The sequence below is a fragment of the Sapajus apella genome, unplaced genomic scaffold, assembly GCF_009761245.1.
Source record: "Sapajus apella isolate SASKATOON/1434 unplaced genomic scaffold, GSC_monkey_1.0 scaffold1, whole genome shotgun sequence".
NCBI lineage: Eukaryota > Metazoa > Chordata > Mammalia > Primates > Cebidae > Sapajus > Sapajus apella.
This window is the reverse complement of record NW_022436941.1, coordinates 6,414,250-6,426,419: the sequence shown is the minus strand read 5'-3', so window position 1 is coordinate 6,426,419 and position 12,170 is coordinate 6,414,250. Positions and strand designations below refer to the sequence as shown.

The following is a 12,170-nucleotide window of genomic DNA, read 5'->3' as shown; positions in this document are numbered from 1 at the left end:
CAAAAATTAGCCAGACATGGTGGCGGGCGCCTGTAATCCCAGCTACTCGGGAGGCCGCCATTGAACTCCAACCTGGATGACAGAGCAAGACTCTGTCTCAAAAAAAGAAAATACTCCTTTTTTCAATTACGTATTTGTGTGAGCCTGGATTTTCTTCTTGTACTTAAACCAAACAAGGTATTATAACAGATTGAGTGCAGAAGCAGATAAAAGAATCCAGCTGTCTTCTGTTAAATCAGTCATTAAAGAGAGAGTTGCAAAAACGTAAAACAATGCTTACACTTATCACTAACATGGGGAGAAATATAATTTTCATTTATATTATGTGTAATGGGTTTGCAGTTTAACCTAACATGTTGGGTTAATGTGTAAGGAATTTGCAGTTGTTTTGCTTGTTTTTGTTTTTGAGACAGTCGCACTCTTGTTGCCCAGGCTGGAGTGCCATGGTGCAATCTGCTCACTGCAACCTCTGCCTCCTGGGTTCAAGCCATTCTCCTGCCTCAGCCTCCCGAGTAGCTGGTATCACAGGCACGTGCCATCATGCCTGGCTAATTTTTGTAGAGATAGGGTTTCATCATGTTGGCCAGGCTAGTCTCGAACTTCTGACCTCAGGTGATCCACCTACCTCAGCCTCCCAAAGTGCTGGGATTACAGGTGTGAGCCACTGCACCCAGCTGTAGTTATTTTTAATGAAGATTTTCTAAGTTTATTATTTCTTTTCTTACTGAGATGGAGCCTTACTTTGTCACCCACGCTATAGTACAGCGGCATCCTCTGGGCTCACTGTAACCTCCACGTCCTGGGTTCAATGGATTCTCCTGCCTCAGCCACCCGAGTAACTGGGATTACAGGCGTGCTTCACCACGCCCCACTAATTTTTGTATCTTTGGTAGAGATGGGTTTCACCATGTTGGCCAGGCTGATCTTACACTCCTGACCTCAAAGTGATCTGCCTGCCTCAGCCTCACAAAGTGCTGGGATTACAGGCGTGAGCCGTCGCGCCCACACCGAGTTACAATTTCTAATACAACAAATATCAATAAGTATATCCTGTGGTGTGCTGGAGGCAGCCTATACTGATTCATGAGAGCTGGTTGTTAACGTTATTTTTGCAAGCTGGTTATTAAAAAGGCATTCTTTTAAAATAATATAAAAACTCAGTTTTTAAAAATTAGAAAGTGATAAATACACAAGCCTCATCACCTTCTAATTATTTTAGCATATTGTACTACTTTGGTGCTCTTAAGGGTATTACTGATTTTGTATCTCTATAATAGAAATACTATAAAATGGTATGCTATTGCATGCATCTCTTCCCAGCTTCATGTTCAGTTAGTTCACATTGGAGTGTGGTCCTGGTAGGACTAAGAGGGTAAAGAGGTCCTTCAATCAAAAAGTTTAAGGATAGCTATGCCTCATATGTGGTTTTGCCTGAAATTTTACACTGTACAGCTGTTATTTTTGTAATTAAAAAAACTTAAAAAATATATAATTAGGCTTAGGGCTAACTTCATAGAATGTTTCAGAGTTTCTCTATTCTATTAATATGTGCCAAAATACAAAATAGAAATCACTTTAGGTTGCTTGTATTTTTGGCCTTTCCAGTCTCAAATTTCCAAACAACTTTTAAGTATGGAGTTGAAGGTTGTATGACAAAGATAGGACCATGATAATATAATATAAAATATTTACCTAGCTGTGAGCTATAATCTTAATAGACTAAAGCCAGGAGCTTATTATTTAGGCCAAGAAAGACTGTTTTGTTTTTAACTGTGCATTGATGAAATAAGGAAAGAACCTAGTAGAGATACCTGGACTGGTTTAAAGTTTTATTGACTTCATTAGGATTAAGTCCCAGCTTCCTGAATATGTTAAAGGGTTGTAGTTAGAGGACTTCCTTTAAAGAAATGGTGTCTGGATAGTTAAGTAAGCCCAAAAGAAGTCTATAAAGACAAACTATTAATAGTGGCTAAATGCTGATTTAGACTGACCAACATGTACCTTGTTGGCGTATAACCAAAAGTAGGTAATCACACTAAAGCTTTAATGATTCTTGGCATATTCAAATGGAGTGATTGGTGTGGGGATAGAATCAGTCTATCACATAAGTACCTCCAGTATGAGTCTTCTTTTGCCATGTGGTAGTCAGCCCCTCTCAAAATCCTTTGACCGTCCTCCGTTCCAAACTATGATAAACTATTTGTAGTTCTTCAAATATGCATTTTAAATCTTGGTAGCTAGGGCACAGTTGCCTTCCAAAAATGTGACAGTTAACACTCCCACCAATAGCAACATGAATGTGCTCGTCCCCAACTGCTTGCCAATGCTGCGTGTTATCACTGTAACATAAATAGAGTATATTTAGCATGTTTTGTGTGCCGAACCAAAGTTGACATACTAACTTATATGTGGTTGTGCAAAAACCAGTATGCAGTTGAGAACTGATTGATGAGATAAAGTTCTGCTTTTCTTTACTGTCATTATTTTGTTTTCTTTCTAGGTACTTTTAAACTAGTAATAGAATTTTCTGAAGAATATCCAAATAAACCACCAACTGTTAGGTTTTTATCCAAAATGTTTCATCCAAATGGTAAGTAGCATTTTTTAGATTTTGCAGATCATAGTGGGGGAAAGAATTTTGCTTACGTCCTTTTAGCTCTTGCCTCTTACTTTTCACTAGTAGGGCTCACTCGTAGGTGTTGCTTCTGTGTCCCTGTTAGCCATGCTTTTGTTGTGGATTTTTGGTCTGTTTCTTGTTTCTTCAGAGACAGGGTTACATTCTGTCATCCCTGATGGAGTGCAGTGGTGTGATCACAGCTGTTACTCAAACTCCTGGGTTCAAGTAATCCTCCTGCCGTAGACTCCTAAGTAGCTAGGATGACAGGCGTGGACCACCATTACCAGATAATTTTTTTTTCTTTTTCTGTTTTGTAGACACAAAGTCTTTGTGCTGCCCAGGCTGGTCCTTGAACTCCTAGCCTCAAGCAGTCCTCCCACTTTGGTCTCCCAAAGCAGTGGGATTTCAGGAATGGGCTGCCTTTTCTAGCCTTTGTTTCTGTAGTAGAATCTTATGAAGCTTTCAAATTTGACGTCAAGTTGTTTTAATAACTCGTGAATTAAAAGTAATATGTGGTTGGGCATGGAGACTCATACCTGTAATCTCAGCACTTCAGGAGGCCAAGGTGGGCAGATCACCTGAGGTCAGGAATTTGAGACCAGCCTGGCCAACATGGTGAAACTCCATCTCTACTACAGATACAAAAATTAGCCAGGTGTGGTGATGGGCACCTTTAATCTCAATTACCCAGGAGGCTTGAAGCAGGAGAATCACTTGAGGCGGAGGTTGCATTGAGCTGAGATCACAACACTGCACTTCAGCCTGAGTGACAAAGCAAGAGCCTGTCTCAAAAAGGAAAAAAAAAGGTAATATGTAAGCCAGGCACAGTGGTCAGTCCCAGCTACTCTGGAGGCTAAGGCAGGAGGGTGGCTTCAGGCTAGGAGTTGGAGGCCAGCCTAGGTAACAAAGCAAGATTCTGTTGCCACTAAAATAAATAAAAGTATTACCTATTTATTTGTAGAACTGTGAAAAATAACAACAAAAAAATCTGTTGACTGCAATTTAGCTTTTCAAAAATATAATTTTGGCCAGGCAAGGTGGCTCATACCTATAATCCCAGCACTTTTGGAGGCCAAGGTGGGAGGGTTGCTTTAGCCCAGGAGTTAGAGACCAGCCTGGGCAACATAGTGAGATCCCATCCCTATAAAAATTTTTAAAAATAACAGGGCACGGTAGCATACACCTGTAGTCTCAGCTCCTCTTGGAGGCCGAAGTGAGAGGATCACTTCAGTCCAGGAGGTCAAGGCCACAGTAAGCCATGACTGTGCCACTGCACTCTAGCCTGGGCAACAGAGCAAGATCCTACCTCAAAAAAAAAAAGTACAGTTTTGCTTATACAAAATTGGAGTCAGTGGCCACGCACAGTGGCTCATGCCTATAATTCTAGCAATTTGGGAGACTGAGGTGGGTGAATTGCTTGATCCCAGGAGTTCTAGACTAGCTTAGGCAACATAGTAAAACCCCATCCCTACAAAACAAATGCAAAAATTAGTTGGGCACAGTGGTGCATACCTGTATTCTCAGCTACTACGGAGGCTGAGGTGGGAGAATTGCTAGAGCCTGGAAGGTGGAGGCTGTAGTGAGCCATGATTGCACCACTGCACTCCTGCCTGAGTGACAAAGCAAGACCCTGTCTCAAAAAAAAAAAAAAAAAAAAAAAATTGGGATAATGTTTTATATAAAGTGAGGTGATTTTTTTTTTTTTTTTTTTTTTTTTTTAGTATACTGTGAACATTTGCCCTTATTAAATATTCTGGGCCAGGCACAGTGGCTCATGCCTGTAATCCCAGCATGTTGAGAAGCCGAGGCGGGTAGATCACAAAGTTAAGAGATCAAGACCATTCTGGCCAACATGGTAAGACCCTGTCTCTACTAAAAATACAAAAAATTAGCTGGGTGTGGTGGCCTGCGCCTGTAGTCCCATCTACTCAGGAGGCTGAGGCAGGAGAATCACTTGAACCTGCCAGGTGGAAATTGCACTGAGCTGAGATCACACCACTGCACTCCAGCCTGGTGACAAAGCAAGACTCCGTCTCAAAAATAATAATAATTAAAAAAAAAATTCTGATACATCATTTTTAATGGCAAATGTTCTGTTACGTAGATCTTATATTTTTAACCAGTGTCCAATTGTTGATAGTATTCAATTGTTTATGGCTTTAAATAGCACTTTGAACATTCTTAAAAATCTTACATTTTTTTGCTTTTTTATTTTTTTTGAGACAAAGACTTGCTCTGTCATGCTGGCTAGAGTGCAGTGGCGTGATCTTGGCTTACTGCAACCTCCACCTCCTGGGTTCCAGCAGTTCTCTTGCCTCAGCCTCCCGAGTAGCTGGGTGGGACTACAGGCTTGTGCCACCATACCTGGCTAATTTTTTTTTTTTTTTTGAGACAGAGTCTCGTTTTGTAGCCAGGTGCCAGGCTGGAGCGCAGTGGCACAGTCTCGGCTCACTGCAACCTCCGCCTCCCAGGTTCAAGCAATTCTCCTGCCTCAGCCTCCCGAGTAGCTGGGACTACAGACGCACGCCACCACACCCAGCTAATTTTTGTATTTTTAGTAGAGATGGGGTTTCACCATGTTGGCCAGGATGGTCTCGATCTCTTGACCTGGTGATCCGCCTGCCTCGGCCTCCCAAAGTGCTGGGATTACAGGCTTGAGCCACCACGCCGGCCAATTTTTGTATTTTTAGTAGAGACTTTCATCATGTTGGCCAGGCTGGTCTCGAACTCCTGACTTCAGGGGATCCGCCTGCCTTGGCCTCCCAAAGTGCTAGGATTACAGGTGTGAGCCACTGTGCCTGGCCTCAAAATAAGTATTTTCAGATACCAATTATTATTTTGACTAAGTTTTCTATTTGTTTTTTTAATTGCTGCATAACAATTAGATTAAGTTTTTAAAGTGAGGATCATTGGGTCAGAGCCTTGTATGTTTTTAAAGCTTTTAATAATACCGTTTTTCATTTTTTTCCTTCAGTAGAATTGTTCTCAGTTTCACTCGGTAGTTACTATTCTTCATTAAATGATGGCTAATTCCTTTGTAATAAATTTGGTCTTTCTTGACATCTTGCTGTTTACATCTATTAATTACATTTTTAATTCTGGATTATAAATTACCATGTGAAAGAGTTTTTCCAAATTCTTGAAGCTCCTCTTCAGTCTTGAAGCTTCTCTTCCGCCTTTGCTTATTTAAATGTGATATTCCCCATCAGCCAACTCACTTTGAGGAAGAACATTTTCAGAGGTCCTCTTGATTGTGTCTCTTGTGCTGCAGAATACATTATAGAGCTCCCTACCTAAAGGAGAGATGTGTTTTTTTTCTGGAATCAAGGTGACTTTCCAGTGATAAATACAACCTTTGGTGCTTCAGTGCTGTGAAGTTGCCTTTTCCTTCTAGCTGCCATTTTTGCTTTTTTTTTTTTTTTTTTTTTTGATCCAAGACAGGTTTAATTTTATTTTCTGTTTCTCCTTTTAGGGAAGTTCCCAAGTCATTTACCATTTATTCGACTGTAGCTTTGTCTGGCTTAGACTCATTATTGAGTCAAAACCAAACCAATTATGGTAAGGGAGGTCTTTAAATCAAGGTAGGAAACACTGTAGAATGAGTAAGGTGTATAAATCTAGGGTTATCAACTTAAGAAATTCAAATTTTTAAGAAAACAGTGTATTTGGTTTTCACATCTCTTCATATTTATAGCATGGATTCCCTTTTTACTACGAATATTTTTTTATAATTTAATTTTTAGAAAACATTTATTGAAATATAATTTACACACCAAGCTGTTCACTTAAATTGTATGGCTCATATAGTTTTTAGCATAATCACAACCATCACCATAACCACTTTAAAAACAACAAAAAGCCCCATAACTATTCTCTTAGCAGTCTTAGATTTGACTATTCTGGACATTTCATATAAATGGAATCTTATAATATGTGGTCCTTTGTGACTGACTTCTGTCACCCAGCATAAAGTTTTCAAGGCTCATCTATGTTGTGACATAGAGCTATCTGTGATTCATTTTTTATTGCTGAATAATATTCCATTGTATGGATCTTCTGCATTTTGTTTATCAATTCATCAGTTGATAGATAATTTGAGCTCTGGTTTACTTTTGGATTTTCAAAAATACTCAGAACTTTAAAATTGTTTTATACTTTTATGGGTTTTACAAAGGTGCTAATTTATGCTTTGCATGGCTAAGTTTGGTGTTTCTGTGGGACAGACAGTAGTTGGCTATATTTCTTCGAAGGTGAGAGATAGATCTACTAGGCTTAGACCAACTATTGGGAGTACTGAGCACATGGATGGTAAATGAGGCCACAGGAGTGAATAGGATTGCCCAGAGTATGTATAAAGGATAAGAAGGAAAAGGGCCTAGGAAAGAGCCCTGAAGAATAATAGTGTTTAAGTGTGATTTGCACTCCCACACCATTATGAAGTGGTATCTGTAACATTTAAATGCATTTACTCTTTGTCTTATATAGCAGTTCACTTCTAGAAATTTATTGTACAGATAAATAGTCTCACAGTTGGGCAGATATTTACGTTAATTGCGTGTATTTTCACAGAATCAGTCTAAAAGGGGAAGAACCCTCCCACATGTTTAGGACTTTTAATACCTGTTAGTCACTTTATTTTTAAATGAAAGGAATATATACTTATTGCACAAATAAATCATAAACGCAAGGAAGGGAAAAGAAAGAAAATAAGATCAGCCGGGCACCATGGCTCACGCCTGGAATCCTAACACTTTGGGAGGCCAAGGCGGGGTAGATCACAGGTCAAGGAGTTTGAGACCAGCCTGGCCAGCATGGTGAAACCCTGTCTCTACCAAAAAAAAAAAAAAAAAAAAAAAAAAAAATTAGGCATGGTGGCACATGCCTGTAATCCCAGCTACTCAGGAGGCTGAGGCAGGAGAACTGCTTGAACCCGGGAAGCAGAGGTTGCAGTAAGCTGAGATTGCGCCACTGCACTCCAGCCTGGGCAACAGAGTGAGACTGTCTCTCAATAAAATAAATAAGATCATCTGGCCAGGCACAGTGGCTCACACCTGTAATCCCAGCACTCTGGGAGGCTGAGGCGGGTGGATCACCTGAGGTCGGGAGTTCGAGACCAGCCTGGCCAACACGGCAAAACTCTTTCTCTACTAAAAATACAAAAATTAGCTGGATGTGGTTGTGCATGCCTGTGATCCCAGCTATTCGGGAGACTGAGGCAGGAGAATCACTTGAACCTCGGAGGCGGAGGTTGCAGTGAGCCGAAATTGCACCACTGCACTCCATCCTGGGCAACAGACCAAGACTCCGTCTCAAAAAAAAAAAAAAATGCCAGGTGTGGTGGCCCACGCCTATAATCCCAGTACTTTGGGAGGCCAAGGCGGGTGGATCACCTGAGATTAGGAGTTTCAGACCAGCCTGGCCAATGTGGCAAAACCCTGACTCTACTAAAAATGCAGAAATTAGCTGGGCGTGGTGGCAGGTGCCTGTAATCCCAGCTACATGGGAGACTGTGGCAGGAGAATCGCTTGAACCTGGGAGGTGGAGGTTGCAGTAAGTCGAGATTTGCACCATTGCATTGCTCTCCAGCCTGCGCAACAAGAGTGAAACTGTCTCAAAAAATAAAGGAAGATCATCCCTCATCCTACTAGTATATCCACTACTTATATTTTGACATTAAGTCTTACAGATGTTTTTGTGACTACATATACTTTAAATGAAAATATTTATATAAAACTTCTTTTTTTTTGGAGACGGAGTTTCGCTCTTGTTACCCAGGCTGGAGTGCAATGGCGCGATCTCGGCTCACCGCAGCCTCAGCCTCCTGAGTAGCCGGGATTACAGGCACGCGCCACCATGCCCGGCTAATTTTTTGTATTTTTAGTAGAGATGGGGTTTCACCACGTTGACCAGGATGGTCTCGATCTCTTGACCTCGTGATCCACCCGCCTCGGCCTCCCAAAGTGCTGGAATTACAGGCACAAGCCACTGCGTCTGGTCTTTCACTCTTATAAATAGTATTATAGTGAACATCCTGTAAGTCAATCTTTGTGCATGTCCACATTTATTTCCTTAATTTCTAGGAGTGTAATTGCTATGTCAAAAATAAGCAGTTTTTTAAAAGCTTTAAGAATATTTAAAAATATGGAATTTAAACAGATTGTTAAATGATATGTGTTGAAGAAATTTAACTCAAAGCCTATTGATCATAAGGTGCTGTCTTAGTTCATTTTCTGCTACAACAGAATAGCAGGGACTGATAATTTATAAACAATAGTAGTTTGTTTGGCTCATGGTTCTGGAGACTGGGAAGTCCAAGAGTGTGGCACTGGCACCTAAGCAAGGTCCTTGGTGCTGTGACATTCCATGGTGGAAGGCAGGCAGGTGAGCACACAAGACAGAGAGAAGAAATGGAGCCAAACTCATCCTTTTATCTGGAGCCCACTCCTGCCATAATTAATCCATTCATTGAGAGCAGAGCCCTCATGACCTAAGCACTTCTTAAAGGTCCCACTTCTCAACACTGTTTAATGGCAATTAAATTTCAACATGAGTTTTGGAGGGAACATTCAAACCACAGCAGGTGCAAAATAAGAGACCGTAGTTTTAAGACAGGTTTTCCTGTGATATACAAGAGTTTAGTACCTAATATTTAAAACTTATAAGCCAAGCATTCTGTTTGTTATAAAGATTTCTCTTAACTGTTAGATATGACAAAGTGAATGTGTAACCAATTTTAATGTTGTCTTTGCAGTGTATGCTGATGGTAGCATATGTTTAGATATCCTTCAGAACCGATGGAGTCCAACATATGATGTATCTTCTATCTTAACATCAATTCAGGTAGGTGTATGTTAGGATGTATTATAATTTGTCAGTATTCTGTAGGATACAGTCAGCTCCTTTAGGAGCACTCTAACCTCGTTAGCACCCAGGTAACCATGGCAGAGCTTGGACAAGAATCCATGATTTTCAGCTAACTTCTCTTTCAGTATGCCTACATGGGATCCAGACCACAGTCTCTTTCCTAATTGTATAAGTTACATGCTCTCACATGTCAAACTTAGTTTGTGCCTCTGAAGCATAGCCAAGGGTTGTGGAAAAGAGAAAATTGCTTGGAAAAACCATAGGGACCTAAAGAAACTGCCAGGTGCAGATAAGCATTGAGTATGTTACTCCATCAAAGAAATTCTGTTTTAAAAAAAGAAAGGAGCCGGGCGCGGTGGCTCAAGCCTATAATCCCAGCACTTTGGGAGGCCGAGGCGGGTGGATCACGAGGTCAAGAGATCGAGACCATCCTGGTCAACAAGGTGAAACCCCATCTCTACTAAAAATACAAAAAATTAGCTGGGCATGGTGGTGCATGCCTGTAATCCCAGCTACTCAGGAGGCTGAGGCAGGAGAATTGCCTGAACCCAGGAGGCGGAGGTTGCAGTGAGCTGAGATCGCGCCACTGCACTCCAGCCTGGGTAACAGGAGCGAAACTCCATCTCAAAAAAAAAAAAAAGAAAAGAAAGGAAAAGTAATGTAACCATTTGCCAAAGCAGTCTGGCAGAATATTTCAGAATAGATTTTTGAATGAAAATTTAGGAGGGATGGAGTGAGGGGTGTTTTAGTTTTGTGGATTTGAGAGGAGCAGAAATAATATGTTGACTTGTGATGTTCCTTTTAAAGTTTTTTCTATCACACTTCTTTCATTCTGGTCATCTTTTTTTTCTCCCTTCTTTTTTTGAGATGGTGTCTTGCTCTGTCGCCCAGGCTGGAGTGTAGTGGCTTTATCTCGGCTCACTGCAACCTCCACTTCCCAGGTTCAAGTGAATCTCTTGCCTCAGCCTCCCGAGTAGCTGGACTATAGGCGCGTGCCATGATGCGTGGCTGAGTTTTTGTATTTTTAGTAAGACGGGCTTCCACTGTGTTAGCCAGGATGGTCTTGACTTCCCAAACTGTTATGATTATAGGCATGAGCCACCTAGCCTGGCCAATTCTGGTCATCCTGTAAGCATTGTTTTTCAACCTTCCTATCTCATTCCCTTCCTGCTAAATGTATATGTTTTGTTGATGAAAGGAAACAAGACTTTATCCCCCAACTTTTACTGTCAGACATTTGCAAAGTAACTGCAGTAATAGAGTTTAATCTTGGACAGTGTTACTTACTGTGAGATTTATTGGTAGTATATGTTAACCAAATTAAGCTGTTCAGTTCCTTGGTTTAATGAGAAAGTCTCAATATGCTTAAGAATATTCTTTTTCTGATTTCTTTGAAATTATAGGGTTTTTTTTCTTCTTTGTTTTTCTTTTTTTGAAACAGAGTTCTGCTCTCGTTGCCTAGGCTGGAGTGCAGTGGCGCAATCCTGGCTCATTGCAACCTCCACCTCCCAGGTTCAAGCAGTTTTCCTGCCTCAGACTCCCTAGTAGGTGGGATTACAAGCATATGCCACCACGCCCGGTTAATTTTGTGTTTGTAGTAGAGATGGGGTTTCTCCATGTTGGTCAGGCTGGTCTTGAACTCCCGACCTCAGGTGATCCACTCACCTCAGCCTCCCAAAGTGCTGGAATTACAGGCATGAGCCACTGCACCCCACCTCTTTTTCTTTTTTAATAGGAATAGGGTATCCTGTGTTACCCAGGCTGGTCTTGAACTGTGAGGCTCAAGGGTTCCTCCTGTCTCAGCCTCCCAAAGTGTTAGGATTATAGGTGTGAGCCACTGTACCCAGCTGAAATTAATTATAGGCCTTAAGGCAATTGAGAACTTTGTTTCAGAAGCTTAAGTTCCTTAGCAGCAAGAAACCTCATAGTATTTATAAAACCATTTCTAAAAGTATTTAGACCAAAAATTATATGACATATTGATCTCCAAAGTAATTTGTTTCATATAACTGCTCTGTAATATATTCCATATCTGACCCCTGTTAGTATAAAGAATAACTGTGCAAATCTGTTTTTTCCTCTCTTTTCTCCTAGTCTCTGCTGGATGAACCGAATCCTAACAGTCCAGCCAATAGCCAGGCAGCACAGCTTTATCAGGAAAACAAACGAGAATATGAGAAAAGAGTTTCGGCCATTGTTGAACAAAGCTGGAATGATTCATAATAGACAACTGGTCTGTTAATCTTTTTCATCATTGTTGTGTATAATTTACCTCTCAGTAGAAAGGCTAACAAATTTTAAGTGCCACAGGTTTTAAGGATTCTGCAGAAAAAGAAAAATGTCCTTCAGTTTAGAACCTACAAAAGCTTGTGTATCTTGATTAATGTACTTTTTATTGCATGGTGTGAACTAAGTTATTGCTGCATAAATTTGTAATATATCCTGTTTGTATTTTTTTCCAAGTGTATAATGTTGGTGTGGAGTTTTCATGACAGAATATACACATTTTGTAAATCTGTACTTTTTTCAAATATCGAATGCCTTATTTTTGAATTCTTTAGATTTTTAAATTGGAGAAAAGCACTTAAAGTTTTTTATATATGAATATTACATGTAAAGCTGTTAAAATACATAACTTCAGTGCAAGAGACTTTGTCACTTATTTCCTTATGTGCGTAGGAGGGGTTAA

The 12,170-nt window shown here is 40.5% G+C and overlaps 1 protein-coding gene across 2 annotated transcripts in view; it reads left to right on the top strand.

Moving 5' to 3' along the window:
* The window catches only part of UBE2B (ubiquitin conjugating enzyme E2 B), a 20,193-nt gene extending 8,272 nt beyond the window's left edge, over nucleotides 1–11,921 (top strand). The window contains exons 4-6 of one of the 2 annotated variants that reach the window (XM_032251564.1): nucleotides 2,501–2,590; nucleotides 9,369–9,457; nucleotides 11,576–11,921. In XM_032251564.1, the coding sequence (XP_032107455.1) occupies nucleotides 2,501–2,590; nucleotides 9,369–9,457; nucleotides 11,576–11,704 (308 nt within the window). In that variant the 3' untranslated portion in view covers nucleotides 11,705–11,921. The remainder of the gene's footprint in view (nucleotides 1–2,500; nucleotides 2,591–9,368; nucleotides 9,458–11,575) is intronic. The other variant, XM_032251637.1, reaches the window with a different exon arrangement.
* The last annotated feature ends 249 nt before the right edge of the window (nucleotides 11,922–12,170 follow it).